The sequence below is a fragment of the Cydia pomonella genome, chromosome 7 (assembly GCF_033807575.1).
Source record: "Cydia pomonella isolate Wapato2018A chromosome 7, ilCydPomo1, whole genome shotgun sequence".
Classification (NCBI taxonomy): domain Eukaryota; kingdom Metazoa; phylum Arthropoda; class Insecta; order Lepidoptera; family Tortricidae; genus Cydia; species Cydia pomonella.
Window position 1 is genome coordinate 11,567,951 of NC_084709.1, and position 17,726 is coordinate 11,585,676.

At 39.0% G+C, this 17,726-nt stretch overlaps 2 protein-coding genes across 2 annotated transcripts in view; one reads left to right on the forward strand and one right to left on the reverse strand.

Moving 5' to 3' along the window:
• The window catches only part of LOC133519815 (dnaJ homolog dnj-5), a 19,973-nt gene extending 16,168 nt beyond the window's left edge, over window positions 1-3,805 (forward strand). Inside the window, exon 9 of the mRNA XM_061853927.1 lies at window positions 728-3,805. Within this exon, the coding sequence (XP_061709911.1) occupies window positions 728-863 (136 nt within the window). The 3' untranslated portion in view covers window positions 864-3,805. The remainder of the gene's footprint in view (window positions 1-727) is intronic.
• Window positions 3,806-4,516: 711 nt separating this feature from the next.
• LOC133519816 (pre-rRNA-processing protein TSR1 homolog) lies at window positions 4,517-17,638 on the reverse strand. The gene is made up of 13 exons (XM_061853928.1): window positions 17,235-17,638; window positions 16,782-17,052; window positions 15,369-15,935; window positions 15,084-15,252; window positions 13,321-13,440; window positions 12,857-12,975; window positions 12,308-12,463; window positions 11,787-11,910; window positions 10,179-10,445; window positions 9,204-9,293; window positions 7,798-7,905; window positions 7,166-7,286; window positions 4,517-4,702 (listed from the first exon to the last, which is right to left on the reverse strand). The coding sequence occupies exons 1-13, from the start codon at window positions 17,329-17,331 to the stop codon at window positions 4,548-4,550; spliced, it is 2,364 nt and encodes a 787-aa protein (XP_061709912.1). The 5' UTR covers window positions 17,332-17,638; the 3' UTR covers window positions 4,517-4,547.
• Window positions 17,639-17,726: the final 88 nt, after the last annotated feature.

Below are 17,726 nucleotides of genomic sequence, written 5' to 3' on the forward strand. Positions count from 1 at the left end.
TTTTAACATTTCTAAGCATATTGGAGCTTACTATTAAAATAAATTAATAAATATTATAGGAACATTCTTACACAAATTGGCTAAGTCCTGCGGTAAGCCAAGAAGGCTTGTATTGTGGGTACTCAGATAATGATATATATAATATACAAATACTTAAACACACACAACATGACTCAGGAACAAATATCTGTGCTTATCACACAAATAAATGCCCTTACCGGGATTCGAACCCAGGACCATCGGCTTCATAGGCAGGGTCACTACTCGCTAGGCCAGACCGGTCGTCAATTGGTCGTTTACCTATTTTTAATTCATATTTTGGTAATTATTTTACAGTTAACAAAGTTACAAATACAGGAGATCATTCTCGCGCCCAAAACCCCGGGGTGCGATCATCATCAGCCTATATGCTCCACTGCACAGACCTCTAACGAGACGGTTTTGATTATTGTTACCAAGCTAGCCCAATGAGAACTTTGCACATGCCGTTAAGTTAAATTGAACATACGCAGGTATTTTTAGAGATGAAACATATGTAGTGCGAGCCTAGGTTCGATAACACGAAGTCTAGTTTTTAAGCCCTACGCCTTACAAGCCTACACTACCACCGATCGAGATCTTACTACCTAAGTTTACCATGGATCCGTATGTAATTACGTTGTTTCCCTTATATTTCTTTAGAGTTTTAACTTTACATTTCTTCATTATCCTCATCGTTTGTTTCCAGACATGATCCTAACCTGGAAGAGTTTCTAAACAATCTATACAGCAAGTCAGGAGTATCTCCAAACACTACCGCTAAGCAGCCAACGCAAGAAAGTTCGGACGCTAAGAAGAGACGCAATAAAAAACCCAAAGCTTAAACGAGGCTTTCGTAACTATACCCTGCCCCATAAAGAACCTCAAAAACAATCCTCTCAACTGTCAAAACGACTGACGCGCACCAAATTTCAAAAGTAGAACAACTTTTTAAAACATCGTTATATATCGCGTCAGTCGCTTCGACAAAATGAAAAATACCTGTGAAACAATGCCTTTCATAAAATAAATATTGATTTTTTTAAACAAAATATAAAACTCGCTTGGTTTTGAAATAATGTGACACTTGAAGGATATAAGTAATAAGCATTAGAGATTGTTATGTGTAATTAAATGTCGCTAAAGTACCTACTTAGGATAGACGCGTAAGGGCAGCTACACACGTTACTCAGTTCCTAGGGAGATTGACCTATATTAGCGCGTATCGTGTGTAGATAGCCTTACTTAAATTTAATCACTAAACTTTTGAGTTAATCTAATAACTGTATAAAACCATGTGTTTGAATATTTGAACGAGATTGCTTTTACGAAGAAAATTAACCATGTAACGTTTCACTTTTCGGTTAGAACTGATCTGAGGGCCTAACGCGAACCACGCTTCTCTGTCGCACTTGTGAAATTGTACATAAGTGTGACAGGGAGACAACACATCGAACGTGGTTCGCGGTAGGCCGTCTGTACCTGTACACTTTCATATCTGATATCACAACATACCAAGCACGATCGCATTTAACTTGAACATAAAGCATAATACGAGTATCCAAGCTAGTTTCTATCGCAAGTTATGTTATATCCGTAGCACCGAGAGAATTTGAAATAGAGGTGTATTGTCAAAGTAAATTTTGGAGCGGCGTAAATTTACTGCCATTTTGATCCTTATTCTTTCACTGATATGTGTTCAATTTGTTAAATACCAAAAAGTGGCGCCATCTAATAGATCAAAGGCCAAAGGTATAGCTGCATCGATTCGAGTGATAGATGGCGCCATAAGCTCTAGGTAGTACCCGGTAAGATGGCGCCACTTTTTGATATTTAACAAATTGAACACATATCAGTGAAAGAATAAGGATCAAAGTCAAATGGCGTTCTAAATGTTTTAATTATGTGTCGAAAGATGGCAGTCAATTTCTACAAAGTTTTCTTTGACAATACACCTCTATTTTAAATTCTCTTTGCTTAGCGGGCGAAGTGTATACAGTAACGTGTAAACACTTAATTTGTTATGACAATGAGAGTGTGCGTGCAGATAATTTTGAGCACATTGGAGACAAACGCATAACATCACACGATCGTGCTAGCCAGAAAAGCTTTATTCTTTGCTTGAGCCTAGAATGGAAATAGTATACAGATTTCAATATAGCTTTTAACCTTTTAACCGCCGTAGACTGAAATGTAAGATATACAATATCCAGCTCATTTCGCCGCAGTCTGATAAATAAGACACAACTTCGTGTAACTTCGTACCGGCGGCGACGTGAGCACGCTCGTTGGATAATTCTAAGCGGTTAAAAGGTTGAAAAGCTCATCATACAAACTAATATCTGTATGATTCATTTATTATCTTAACTAATTGCATACTTTATTAATTTGATGTTTAAAAGAACAGTAAACCGTTGAAGGTAACGGGTTATCAATCAAAAACATATGAAGGAGGGTTGATCAGTGTTTAAAGTTATTTTTTTTTATTTTACGCTTTAAAGTCAAATGATGTTTTCTAGCACTGTTGTCTCATTTTGTGCGCTTGATGTATCAATTGAGTTCTCTCCAGTGATCTAAAGGTCAGTTAGTTCGTTAAATAATTGTTATCGCTCTCAATGAAACTTACTGAATAGTACAATTTTTGCATTCATAATTTTAATTATTATTTTAACAACTTAATATTCACGTTGTGTTGCATATTTTTTATTAGACACGAAAAATAACAAAGTTTTCGACAATGTTAAGTGTCCCATGTATGTAGAAATATTAAAGTTTTGACTGATGTTTATATATAACACCGCGCTCCCCATACACAAGAGAACTAGTAGGGACTGTCAGACCTTTGTATAGTTCTTATGATGCATTCACGCCGGGCGAACAATTGTTGACCAATAAAAAAGCAACTATGTTTTAGAGCGAGAGAGCAATTCTATAGTCTGTTTAACAAATCATTTCCTAACGCTCCAAGGCCCAAAGGCTGGTCCCAATGTGCCAATCCTTAACGCTCCGTAGCCTAGCGTAGTTATTTCTCTATCACTCTTCCATATTAGTGCGGCAGCGACAGTTGCGTTTCGTTCGCTACAGCGCGCAAACGATTGACATGTTGACTACGCAACTAATCTATCTATAGTTGGTGTAAGTTAAGAAGTAAATTTTGACCCTTATAATTACGAAGCTAAGACCTACCGTTTAACTTTAGTGTCATATATATAAGGGTCAATTCATAATTGTCAAAATACTTACCCAGAAAGATAAAGGACAAGGGTCTTCTTTAAATTTTATTGTATTGAAGTTTCATAGTTCACCGCCGAGTGACATTGATCAATCCGCTAAATGTGGTTTACGCTACTCGCCCTAATTCATATTGCAATATCCATTTGTGTTCAGTGGTGATTGTTAGGTTAGATGCAACATAACAAGACTGCTATTGGTTTGACACCGTTAGGCCGGTATGTAGGCACCATTACATTGAGATTACTTTAGACCGGCGATACATTGCTAGTTTGCAATTTAGACCATGAGATTAGACGATGAAACTCATGGGGATCGCTCGCTTATTCTAGTCTCATCAGTTCTGTGTGATGAAATTTGACCCATATCATGAACGAACTAAGGTTCAAGAGGGACACAGATTATTTGAACTGCTGAGACTAGAAGGCTCGATAAACGTCAATGGTTACACTGCCTTCAGAGATTACTACTGTTACGTTAGGCTAGATCGCTGTCCTAGGTTCACTGTGCGTAGATTTCGCCGCGCTTCATGTGTCAATAAAGATGTGAAAACTAACTCTTGGTTTCATTTTAATCACACAATAAATATATTTTCACCACTCCAGCTCGTAAAGGTTTTCTTTATTCTTCAAAAACGAATGAGAAAATTGCATTTAATCCACATTGTTTCCTAATATTGGCTGGTAGAATTTTACTTTTAAGTGGTGAGGCGAAAGTTTGAAGTGTTATAAATATTTAATAGCCTCATTTGGGTTTGATTTGTCTTATTTTACAGTTAGTATTTTCCTGGTGTTTACTCGGAGTAACATTTCCAGTGCCAAGCGCCCCATTTCCAATATAAAATTAACACAACTCGCGTGTTCTTGGCAGTGAATCTGTTAACCCTTGAACCGCAACGCTCAAGATTCCACTTATCAATGTTAGTACGAGGGGTTAACTTTTTAGTTAGTTAGTACAACAGGTCACTCGCGGGTCTGATTAAGACTCAAGCTAAAGCTGAATTAAGCGAAACATGTTGAGCAATTTTCAATCGACTTGAACACCTTGAACAGGACAATGTGTGTGAGTTAACGTCATTTTTTCATATTCTCACACTTTGTCATTCCTGTTGTGGTGTTCCTAGTAATTATGACGTAAGCTTTCAAGCTAACCGCAAGAAACAATGAAGTTGGCGTGTGCGTAAAACTTTTGGAAAATTAAAATTTTCACAGGTCGCATGGGTTAAATTTTTTGGGTTTTAGGTCCCTATGGACATAAAAAAAACTCATGAACATAACTGTACATTTATTTGTTTATATCTATCCCTCCATGGCATCGGTCGCTGTATCCTTATCCGTGACGATGCAATCCTCGTAGTTCCATTTCGGGAACATTCGCTTGTAGAGGTGGAGCAGCACTGTGTCTTGGGACTTCAGCTGGCCATCGAATACGCATTTCATGTGTCCGTGAGTACCTGGAAAAGGTAAATAGATATTATAAACACTGATATATATATATTTAATTTATTTACTCAAAAAAACTACTGAACTGATCTCGCTTCCCAGCCGACGCTTTAACAAGTCAGCAAACAAAATCAAAATTCAATTCTAAATTTAACCCTTCAAGGCCGATTTCGGCTGGCAAATTTAGACCCCTGGAAGTTAGGGGTTAAATCTTGTATAATGAAAGCTTAGAAGTCTTAGAACCTAGAGATACTTTAACCCTCGGACCACCAAAGACGCCACCTGACGCGCACGGTTACAGCCCAATATCAACCTTTGTACATTCCGACAAGGTTTACGTAGACGCGCCGCGCATGATAAGTACATATTGCGTTCAGCGTTTTTTTTTATCCACTCCCTAGGGTTATTCCCACTAGTTACCACCAAGTTGTTACCACTGGTAAAAGGTGGGAATTTTTTTTCCCAGTAGTTATCACCAAAATTTGGTTAGCGTTCAATACTAATAAAAATAGTGTAAATATAGTGCTTTAATCAACAATTAATTAAAAATCGAATTAATTATAAGTTAATTCGTTATTCATTTAATTTTAAGTCGATTACTGTTGCAGTAAACTGCCATAAAAGTGATAAGAAAATCGGTCTTTGACTGATTTGTTTGTTCGTTCGTATAATTGTGACGTTATTTATTGAAAGGGACTTTATTGTCGATGGTGCTTGTGCCATTATCAACGATGCGTCTATATAAATACAACTATGCGCTACGTAGTGTGGCGCTGTGGCGTAAGCGCCCTTGACAAAAGATCTAGTTTTCATAGATAACGTCAAAATTCATTCAATTTACAATTAATAAGATAAATGCTCTCATGCTCTCGAGGTTGATGGCAAAAAGGAAAAAAAAACATATAATAAATATGTATGTATGTATATACTTTATTGTACATAGAAATAAAAACACGAAAACACAGTTACAGCGTAAATGAAATACAACAAAGGCGAACTTATCCCTGTATGGGATCTCTTCCAGTTAACCTTTGAGGAAATGAGTAAAACAGAAGTAACGGTGAATGAATGACAAACACAAACAAAAGTGTACAATCACTGAAATTAATGAAATGCACGTTTTGAATACACATTGATACAAATATACATAGATATGAATTCGAACCAGAAAAGTAAAGGAAATTAAAAAAGTAGAAGTACTCAATGGAACTAGGAAGTCGTAACCAAAGTATCGGAAAGCCACAATTTTTTAAATAATAATGAATATAATGTAAAATTTTAACAAACTATATTGATTGTATTGCTATCGGCGCGTAGGACAAAAATTAACACGTAACATAACCTTATGTATGTTGTAGGACTGTTATCGCCAACTGCTGGGCGAGCTCGGTGGACGTGTTGACCGCTCAGACCATCCAGTATAAACGTGTATCTCAACGTGCGCTCTCTTTATTAATGTCTCGGTCACATTACGCTGGTCTGCGCGACAACCCGGTCCGCCCGCGCTTGCGCGTTGACAATATCATGAGTTGTTTTTTTAGAATATATTTTATGCTGTTCGTGCACTATGTAAATAATGTGTATTATGATTGCTTGTATTTCTCTATGTTAGTGAATTGTAATATTCTGTTGGAGAAATAAATTCTAATTTAAAGTATAATTTTATCCTAACGTTAATTTCTCTCTAATCATTTTTTTTTTCACTTGCCCCGGTTTTAATATTTTTGATCACTTTTAAGGCAGTTTACTGAAACAGTAATCGACTCATAATTAATTCGACTTTTAATTAATTATTGATTAAAGCACTCTATACTATTTTTATTAGTATTGAACGCTAACCAAAGTTTGGTGGTAAGTGGGATTTTTTTTCCCAGTAGTTACCAGTGGTAAAAGGTGGGAAAAAAATTCCCAGTAGTTACCACTGGTAACAACTTGGTGGTAACTAGTGGGAATAACCGGGGGAGGGGTAGTGAGAGATCAGTCGGGAGGTTAATATAAACTATAATGTTTAAATCAATACAGCCAGAAATCATTTTAAATATTAACCAACTAGTGAGTAACTAACCTTAACGGCAAGAATGTCTAAAGTCGTCGCGAGTGGTTGTACAGTCAAGGTATTAAATTTCGGCACAAACAAAGTGCCAAAAATATGTATACACGACCTTATTGCCCATACTTTAAGGCAGTATATACATATTTTTAGCACTTTGTCCATGTATATATTTAATACCTTGACTGTACCTACAGAGCCAACAACGCCTAGTGTTATGATGTACGGTACGCTGTCAATGTCACCTTCATGTAAAGTTTATAAGTAATTGGTTCCCTTGCTGCCGTTGCTGCCATGATCTTGGTGTTGGTGACATTTTTGAATAAGGCGTTAAAAGAAAAACCAAAACACTGCTATTAATAACCGACTACTGGTATCTTGGAAACTGCCTTAAGCCTATCAATGAGAATTATGTAAATCATACCTAGAGGTTCCTTAATGTGTCCAGTGCGTCCGTACTTCGTGCGCAGCTTGCACGGCTTGAAGTATGTTACGTCCTCTCTATTGAAGAACATGAATCTGATCACCGCCGATCTTTTGTTCACCTGCAAAAGAAAATAAATAAAATATAGTTAACCTATTATAACATTTTCCCGTACTTTACCTATATCATATTACAATTTTACATGTGATGATTTATGCAAATGCAAGATCATCGACGTCTAACTAATGTGAGTGAGAGATTACCCAAAAGGTAAAACGGAACCCTATTACTAAGACTCCGCTGTCCGTTCATCTCTCACCAGGCTGTATCTCATGAACCGTGATAGCTAGTTGTTGCCGCTATAACAACAAATACTAAAAAGTACAGAACCCTCGGTGGGCGAGTCCGACTCGCATTCCCCGGTTTTTCATACATGGTTTAGCCATTATTGTCTTTTGTCAATATGTCAACATTTTAATTCACATTTATTTAATATGCGGGAGAGGATTGTACAACGAAATAATTATAACATTCAAGTTCGTTTTTTACCACAAGCAAAATTATCTGTTGTATTTGATAAGGGATCCTAAACGTCAAGCGCAGTAAAGGATGGACGGGTCCCTGTTACCTACCTTGTATGGATGACCGGAGAGTACTATTCTCTTGACGATCAGCCTATCAGGATTGCAAGAAAGTAGCACTCCAGAAGCAACTAGTTGCAGCTTCGTATTCCGTTTTTCCTGAAAACACACGTATATCTTATACTATTCATTGTTTCGTATTCAAAATGTTTTTATATACAGGGGAACATTATAAGTTAAGACCTAGAGATTTTCCTAGCACGAACGCCATGTTTTTAGTGCTTGAAAAAGTAAAAACATCGACAATCCTGTCATCGATAAGTAGCCGCTTAATGTTCAACCTTTTCCATATTTCTGCTATGCAACTATGAAACCATTACATCAGTGAAAGTTAATAATCTTTTATTAAATTTATGTGGATATTTTCAAAGAGGCGAAGAAGTTTGACACCTGAAAATATGGAAAAAAGTTTACTTCGAGAATCATATATGAAAACCTATGATGATGTAATCCTGTTATCCCTCATTAGGGACATAGGGCTCGCAGAAGAATTTTCCATTTGGCGCGATCCTGGCCGGCTACTTCCAGCTCTTCCCAGCCGAGTCTAGTTGAGCCAGCTTCCTTCTCAACTGATCGCCTCCATGTGGTACGATGCCGCCCTGACCGTCTACTGCCAGTTCATTGCCAGCGGAGACACTGCTTGGACAAGTGGTTGTCCGGTCTACGGAGCGTGTGCGATCCATCGCCATTTCCTTACAAGGATTTCCTGGCCTATGGGTTTCCGGTCAGTCATCTGCCACAATCTGACGTTCGAGATAGTTCGAGGCCAGTAAATTCCTAGGATGCGCCGCAGGCACTTGTTTATAAACACCTGCAGCCGATTGGTGATGTCCTTCCTCACAAGCCATGTTTCGCAACCGTACAGCAAGACCGACTTGACTTGGAGTTGAACAATTTGACTTTCGTACGCCGAGTTATCACGGTGGACGTCCATACAGGCTTCAGCTGCGCATGAGCTGCTCGTGCCTTGTTGATGCGCGTTTCAACATCGCTGTCCGTTCCCCCTGACGGATCGACCACACTCCCCAGGTACGTAAATCGCTCCACTTGTTCGACTGCTTCACCGCTGATGTATATCGGAGCTGCGTCCAAGGTGTTAAGACGCAGGTCTTTTGTTTTCGAACAGTTTATGCGTAGACCTTCTTCTGCAGCGAATCCGGTAAGGTTAAAGTATGTTATATGTAGCTAATTAAAGTAAATAAATGGATAGTTTTGTTATTCTCGTTCATTTATTTACAAACAGGCCACATTTGTATATAACATTATTATGACAGTTATAAGATATCGATACTACAAGATATCGATGAAGGAAGTCACTATAGCGTTGCCTCGTTCAGGACGTTCAGTGCTAGGAAAATCTTCAAGTCTAATTATAAATGTAGGACTATTAAACATACCTTGAAACAGAGCACCGAAGATGGGCTGAACTGTATGGGTGCGTAGAACGTGGCGACGCATGTTGAGCCCGGTTGGAAGAATCTTTCGTACTGGAACAATTAAAGCAACAATTACAGATCACAATCAATTGATTGATTACACTTTACTATTGTTATACTTGCAAATTCTTTCTATTAAACTCAAACTCAACCCACTATTGTACACTCGAAATGGGCAATCTGTTGACACCTACCTATATTGTATATAAATGACATGTTCTACCTTTGTACACAGTTTTTGACAATAAAATTATTTTTATCTTTACACAACAAGTAAAAATGTATTTGTACCGTGGAGACTATATTGCACGTGGTGTTTGACTTATATCTACGAGATATTCTTTATTTCCTCGATTTTTTACAACTTCACAATTCATGATTCATGATTAGGGTCCACACAGAGGGAGCATACGCGCGGCAGGTGTAGATGTGCCTAGGCCGAGGCGGCGCGCGCGGTTTCCTCGCCCGAGCGCGATCTTGGCCGAGCCGCTCGGTGTCGGTTTTTCGGCATGCTCAAAGGCTCCTCAGACGTTTGCTGCGCGCGTTGTTATTTTGTTCGTACTTACGTCTTATAATTGCCACACTTAAAATCTCCTAATATTCCTTCTTTTCTTTTGAATTGCTTTAAATGGCAAAATAAAAGAAACGCAAACCACGGCAGTCGTTACATGCGGCGCTATTCTGAACAGCTGACTGAGTGACGCCATCTTGCCGAGCAAATTGGCTCGGGTGAGGCAAAAGTTACACGAGCACGCGGCCGCGCGAAGCCGGAAGTTTGCCGCGTGAGGAAATTTCCCCGCGCGGCTGCTCGCTCGATTTAGGTGCTTACTGATTTGTCAGAACCTGTAAAAGTCCTGTATCAATAGGCTTGGTTTTTATTATTTTATATAAAATGCAAATAACGAAAAAAATACAAGTACCAAGACCAATGCTCACCTTATGTTTACTGCCATTAGTGTGCTGACTGAATATCGGGTTGACGATGAACCTCCTGTAGCCCACTTGGAAGATGAGCCGCTCCTTGCTCTTGATGGGGTCGTCGCTGGCGCCCGTCCGCTTCAGCACCACGTTCATGAGCGACATCTTGTGCTCGTGGGGCAGCAGCCCGAACACGGACAGGGGTGCGCACTTGTTGGCCGAGTGGAAGGAGTTCCACAGGTCTTGGCGGACGTTCGATATGTGGATCGTTGCGTAGATGCCGTACTGGAATTTAAAAGCGCAATTTAGTTGAACCAAATTTTTAGATAGTGAGCAAGGCTACATATCAAAGTAGAAATTAATAGTTGATTTAACCAAAGGCTGAAAGCATTTAACGTGTTGTTGACGCCATCTCTGGGTGCTTTGCAAACCCATGGACTCAGATATAACGCCAAGAAAAGCGAATTTTTAAGGCTGGTGCTAAAACACACGAGACTGCCTCCAATTACTCTGTGTGACACTAACCTGAGCAGGGTCGAGCATTTTAAATATCTGGGTCTGAGGTCTGAAGACTGAGGATCTCTGTGACAACATGGGACATCGAAAGGGAGAGACGGGCGCTGTCCGTCCGCTACAACACATAGGTTTTCAGGGTGCACGAAGGAAGTCAAAGTAACCCTATTTAGCGCATATTGCCAGTGTTTCTACACCTGTAACCTATGGGTCAATTATGTGCAGAGGATGTACAGCGCTCTGCGAGTGCAATATAATGATGCCTTCACACGCAAAAAACTCAAAAATCGAGGTTTCGCTCTCGACTCCTCCAAAACGCAATCAATTTTTAAGAAATTTTGTATACTGCAAGAGGAATTAATAATCTATGCCGCTATGTTTTGATTTTTGGGATATTTGTTGTCATATTTGTTTACTGTGCCTTTTCTTACAGCCAATTCAATTGAGCCGTTTTTATGATTTTTGAGGCGCTGTATGTTTCTTCAAAATAAAATAATCCAAAAGAGCAAAACATAGCGGCACAGATATTGATCTTATTTGAAAAAATCACTGCTGTAGGTTAAAAATCCAGGGAAGAATCAGTCGAGAGCGTTTGTATGGAAAAATCGCAACTAGGAATTCCTCTTAAGGCTGTTACTAACACTTATATGGGTTATGCCTGATTGTTTAATTTAATTTAACCGATTACACTAGAGATATATTTTTCGAGTGTGATGGGTGCTTTCAAAATAAAATAAATATGCATCATATTAAATTAAACATACCTAAACAGATGCGCGCATAGTCCGCCGTAAGGTTCTCTTTAGTAAATTCCATTACGTACTAGTTTCTCCTGTATTGACGAGGCTAGTACTAGACTCACCGTATTGACGAGGCTTTCCTCATTCTCCTTGCAGACACGGCGGCGCGTGCGATCGTAGTTTTCGAATTGGAAAATGCGCGCGAAGTCCGCCGGCAGGTTCTCTTTAGTAAGTCCATTTCATTACGTACTAGTTTCTCTTGTATTGACGAGGCTTGTACAATCGGTTCCCTAACATTAGTATCCACTTTTCTATAGAACTTAGTATGGCTACTTGGTTACTTAAGTTGGGGAACCGACCGTACTAGACTCACCGTATTGACGAGGCTGTCCTCCTTCTCCTTATAGACACGGCGGCGCATGCGATCGTAGTTCTCGAACTGGAAGATGCGCGCATAGTCCGCCGGCAGGTTCTCTTTGGGATCCCACGGAGATGATCTGTGGTCATAGTCAACATATTTAATCCTATAATTAGCTCATAGCGGTCCCCGCCTATAGTCTGTATCTTTAGGTATTTAAAAAAAGGTAAACAAAATCTACCCTCAAATGGCACCTTAAGGCAGCTGAGGGTAGATAAAAACATTACATGATCAAATAATGTAGGTTTAAAGTCAGGTCGTTCAGTGACAGATCCAGGCGGTATTTGGTTGGTTAATCAATAAATATTAAAACTACCCGAAAATGTACAAATTGTTTGTTTATCTTTTTTTAAATACCTAAAGATACAGACTATAGACTAAATCATGAACTTTCGCGAATTCAGAACAATGGTTTTTACTTATGATTTATGCGAGTTTTTGAGACTACCTCTCCAGTATTTGTGTCGAGTGGTCACCTGAAGGACTCGAGGCCGCGGTAGCGCACGAAGCGCGCGCGCGCCGGCTCGAGGCGCGGCGTGTCCACCTCGTCGGGGAACTGCGCGTCCTGGCGGGCGGCCGCCAGGCGTTCAAGCAGCTCGTGTTCTTCCGCGGCGTCTATCGTCGCGTCATATCTGCTCATACAAACATTGTTACAACTAAACTATGTGCTCAAAAAACAAAGGTTCAATTTAAGCATAGGTATTTTAATGCACATATGAATGTCACAAAACTACTGCCGATCCAGCGTAATAAACTCAGCATCTTTATGTCATCTCATTTTGTTGCCAAAAAGGATTTCCATGCCTCACCTCTTGTCTCATTCTGATAAAAAGTTATAGTATTTCGATATTCTAGAGACTCTTTTGTGCGCATAGTATGCATAACGTTAGAAACGTATAAATTAGATCAGAAATATATGAACACCACATGTGTTAAAAATATGAACACAACAATGAAAAACTGTACACACTTCAATGACTGACATTTATATCCAAATGATTGCAATAGATGTAAATTACAATTACCTGTCGTCAGTAGGTCCCATCTCGGACTCGGTGACAGATTCGAAGTCGTTATCTTCATCCTCTTCCTTCTCCGAGCTGGACTCTTCACACGACATGAACTCTTCATCCTCATCTTCTTCCTATTAATTATACGTAATTTTAAATATCATAATTATGTGAACCTAAACACTGCTAATGCTGAACGAAGCCTTCCTAAGAATCTCTACTATTAAGGAATACAAAAGAGTTAAAGAGACAGAGTTACTTATCGGTCCTGAATCAAGCAACTAATGGTTGTTTTTTTTTTAATTACTTTCGCAACTTTTTAAAGTTTCATACAAAATTAGATACAGAAAACGAAGTGATGTTTGCGATTAGTAAGTACCTTTTGTTAAACATACTTTTATCGCAAAATCGTAAGTATTGAATACATTGGAATACCACGTTACCATTGTTTATCTTATTTGATATACATTATTAGTTACCTCGCTACCGCCGTCGCCGTCGCCATCGGAACCCTCGCCCTCCGCATCTGACTCCACGATCCACGCGGCCTGGTAGCTCGACCACCCCTTGGGAACTTTTTTCACCTTCTTTGTCTTTGTCTGCAAATTAAAATGTATCATAAGTATACTAGTGGCCCTGTAATACATACATACATACATAGTATACATACATACGCACTGCTCAACTGCCTGCTCGAGGCGCAGCCACAGTGCGATTTGTTTGTGAGTGCGATGGGGCGAGTGATAATGGAATGCAAGAGGATATTAGAAAGAGAGATGCCTGAGAGTACTATACCGTTATGAATTCCTGTGTCTTAGCTGCTCATGTGTTATTGCTTTATAATGTTAATGCTTTATGTTGTTAATGTATTCCAATTTGTGCCGCTTTGGCATTAGCTGTAAGGTGCAATTTGTTATTTGAAATAAATAAATAATAATAGTATGTTGAGTCGTTATCACAGTGAAGTCACAAAGGTTTTCAGCGACATAGACGCTATTGGCGCTTAAGTCCTTTATGCCAATTTCCGCATTTTGAAAAATTTCCAAAAATAGGATTGACAAGAAAAATCTCTTCTCAAACTTGCTATGAAATGATGACATGACTTACGTCAAATTAGGTCCGGAAATACTACATATCAGGTACGATGAGTGAAGATGATATATGTAAGGGAATTTCATACTGCCTTACACACCTAGGACTGTAAAGCAACCTTCTTTTGTTTTTTAACGTCATATTGTGACACAACGTCTTGGCATTCAACCATCAACAAATAATATTTTTCAGTTAGCTTGGTACGGTGATCTGTTGTGCATATTCGTTGCAAAGCAACGGCGGTGGCGCATGGCGCAGGCGCGCGGACTTGCGCGTAAGGCACCGCCACTGGTAGAGTGGCGAGCCGAGTAGTTTTGGACCCGGGTACGTCCTTAAACTACGTCCAAAAGAGAGGTATGGGCATTGTAAATGTCATCTCGCTTTGTGTGGTACCTAGGGCACAGTCAGTGGATGTCATTCCAGATCTAGAGCAGAGGCCAACTGGGGAAGTACCTCCACCTTACAGAAAACAGCAGCCAAATAACACTAGACCCTACTCATAGTGTTGTGTTCCTGCCGGTGAGTAAGGTTGCCAGAGCTCAACTAGGGGGGGGCGGGTTTAAGTTCGGCAACGCGCATGTAACTCCTCTGGAGTTGCAGGCGTACGTAGGCTACGGAGACTGCTTATCATCAGGCGGGCCGTATGCTTGTTTACCACCGACGTAGTATAAAAAAAAAGTTCACCACAAAACAAATTGACTACAATTTTTTATTTTAATTGCAAGTTTGAGAAAAGCACTATACAAATCTCGGCAAGAAAGGGGGTTGCCGGCCACGTATCTTTATCCTTCGCTACGCTCAGCCGTCTATATCTACTTGGCCTGCAACCCTACGTTTCCCGGCCTCTATAGTAATGTATTATTAATCATAGAATCTGGTCACAAAATTTCACAACCGGTTAAGAATTGCGACCTGTACAGGAGAACATCAGAACATACAAAAGCAAAATGCCCAAGTCAAACGGAGACCTTTGCTAACGCTATGGTCGAATAAGTCAGTAAATTGGCAATTTGCCACAAAAGCAATTTAGTATCACAAATACTCAAATATTTAAAAGAGATGCTATTTTGCAACTGCACATTTTCAAAATCAGCATCAATTGAGATAAGTATATTCATTAAATATAGAAAAGCTCTTAAACTAGACTTACTTCAGCATTAGCTTGTGCTATCTCCTCCTCTGTAGGCCAGGTCTGCTCCGCATCCATAGGGTCTGGCACATTCTCTGAGTCCAGGCTTTCCTGTTTAGCTGAGTCAGCCACTTGCAACACAGTAACCTTCACCACCTCCGCATCCATTGAGTCAGGTTTGGTATTTTCTCTGTTAAACAAAAATTTAAACTTAAAACTACATATAATATTTTACTACAGTAAAATAAAAATAAAAAAACATTTTAGATTTGATTTAAAATTAAAAATACATATAATAACACTTACTTGACCAAAATTAGTGGGTGAGGATCATCATGTCCATCTATTCTTGACATTTGAAAGTCTCCCAACCCAGTCACATGAACTAAACCATTTACATCCAACGGCATCCCTTTCAGATACCCGCTGACTCTCAATGTACCACTTCCTTCTGCACCTGGCACATACTCGTAAGACTCAGCAAGCATATAGGGTCTCTTCTCCCTGTGATGTAATATGTTACGTTTCTGGTTTCCAATCCTACGCAACACATTCAAACCATCTGAACTCTTGTCTAACTGTATAATTTTTTCTTCTGGCAGCCACTTTGATATTAGCTTTTGCACATTCTGCTTTTCTGTGGTGCGTTTCTTAGGGTTTACTCCTTCGATATCCATGGCTACTACCACAGGGGTGGGCATCCCTTGTGCCATGGATAGGGCTAGAACTTTTTCACCCCATTCATCAACGGGCTCATCTAGAGCTGAGCTGACATATAACACAGTGTCTGCAACTTTGAGAGTGTCAAGAAGAGCAAATTCATTGTCAGTTTCTGGACAGATAAAGGAGAAGCGTTGCTTAAAGTTCGGCAAGCTGAAACCAATGTTTTATGCTACACATGACTGGTAACATATTAGTTAAGGTAAGAACAGGTGCACAAAATTATTAGTTTCATTAACTGTGTGAAAAAATTTACTTACTAACATCACAAATATGTAACCTATTTATAGTAAGGTAATTCAATATATTTATTTATTAATAAAAATAAATATTTATTAAAAAATAAATATTTATTAAAAAATAAATATTTTTATTTTTTAATAAAAATAATTATATTGCGATATAATCGCCGAAATTCGGGAGAGCACATGGGAATGCCTACCTGACAAATCCAGACTGGTTTTGTAGAAGTACCCTCCTATTTCAATACACTACAAAAATATTTATTTTTTTTTTTGACAACCTGTCTGGCTCAATGGGTAGTCTTAGGTCCAATACACTACAAAAATAAATTATTATATATTTTTTTTAACAACCTGTCTGGCCTGGGTTCAAATTCCGGTAAGGGCATTTATTTGTGTGGTGAATATTCTTGAATCTTCATGGGTGTTCTCTATGTAAGTATTATATATATCATTGTCCAAAAACCCACAACACAAGCCTTATTGAGCTTACCATGGGGCTCAATCATCATGGGACTCATGGAAGTCAATTTGTGTAACTATGTGCTATAATATTTATTAGTTTACTTCTCAATCTCTCAGTTAAAATTTACAATGTATCTATGAGCAGACAAAGTTTAAACACAAATCTAAATTGTTTTAACGTAAAAAAAATGACATTTCCCTGAGATGTGTGAGTTGCACAGATTTTTAATTAATAATAAAGTTATATTCATTTCTTTTTACTAACTACTTATTTGATATGCCCAATATTTACCCAATATGCAGGATGCCATTTTCAGACTGTGAGATCACCGCTCCTTCAAAACATGTCCTCAATATCGCGAGCGCGGACTGAACGTCGAGTTGAGCATTCAAAGGAACCACACACACCAAAAATGGTGGGTTCCTGGTGCCTCCTAACGCACGCTTTTTAGATAACACCTCTTCGCGCTTGTTTCTACGAAGCTGAAGAGCTTGGTGACGACGCTCATCCTTTTTAAGAATATGACGGTTACGGCGGACAAATTCCTTCGCGTTTACTTTGCCTAAAAATAACAAAAAATGCGTGACTAAATAGCTACATTAAGTACACTCCGAAAATCCGGACCATCAAGAAATATAAAGATTTGTTTACAATCTTAACACGTGTGTTTTATAACTTTGACACCATTATTGTTGCTGAATTATATAAAAAAGCAACATTAAAAGTGTACACATGAAACCTAACCTTTAACGGCAGCGGCGATGCCACGCTTAGACCGATGGCGAGACTTATGAACCTTGTTGCTCTGCTTCAGAGTTCCCGAACGATGCGCTTGCTGCATTTTTGTCGTTATTTCAGTTAGTAATCTCCGGAAATCACAATTATTTACTAATAACAGCACATGGCGAAACTTGCGGAGTTAAAGGCACTTTGACAGTGAAAGTGACACTGACAGTGACATTTAACAACAGCTGTCACAGGAAAGTGAACTTTTTATCTAAGCCACATGTTAAAATGTGAGTTTTGCCACCCTTAATTTTTACATGGTTAAAACTATATACTTGAACGCCTCCAGAGACTAAAGTGCCACCACACTTTATCAGGCCTGGGCGGCTACCGCGAAAATCGAATTTCGTCAAATGCGGGCATTTGTCTCTGTCACTCTTATTACGTCTTAGTGAGAGTAAAAGAAAGAGATCCCCGCAATTAGCGAATTTCGGTTTTCGCGGTAGGCCC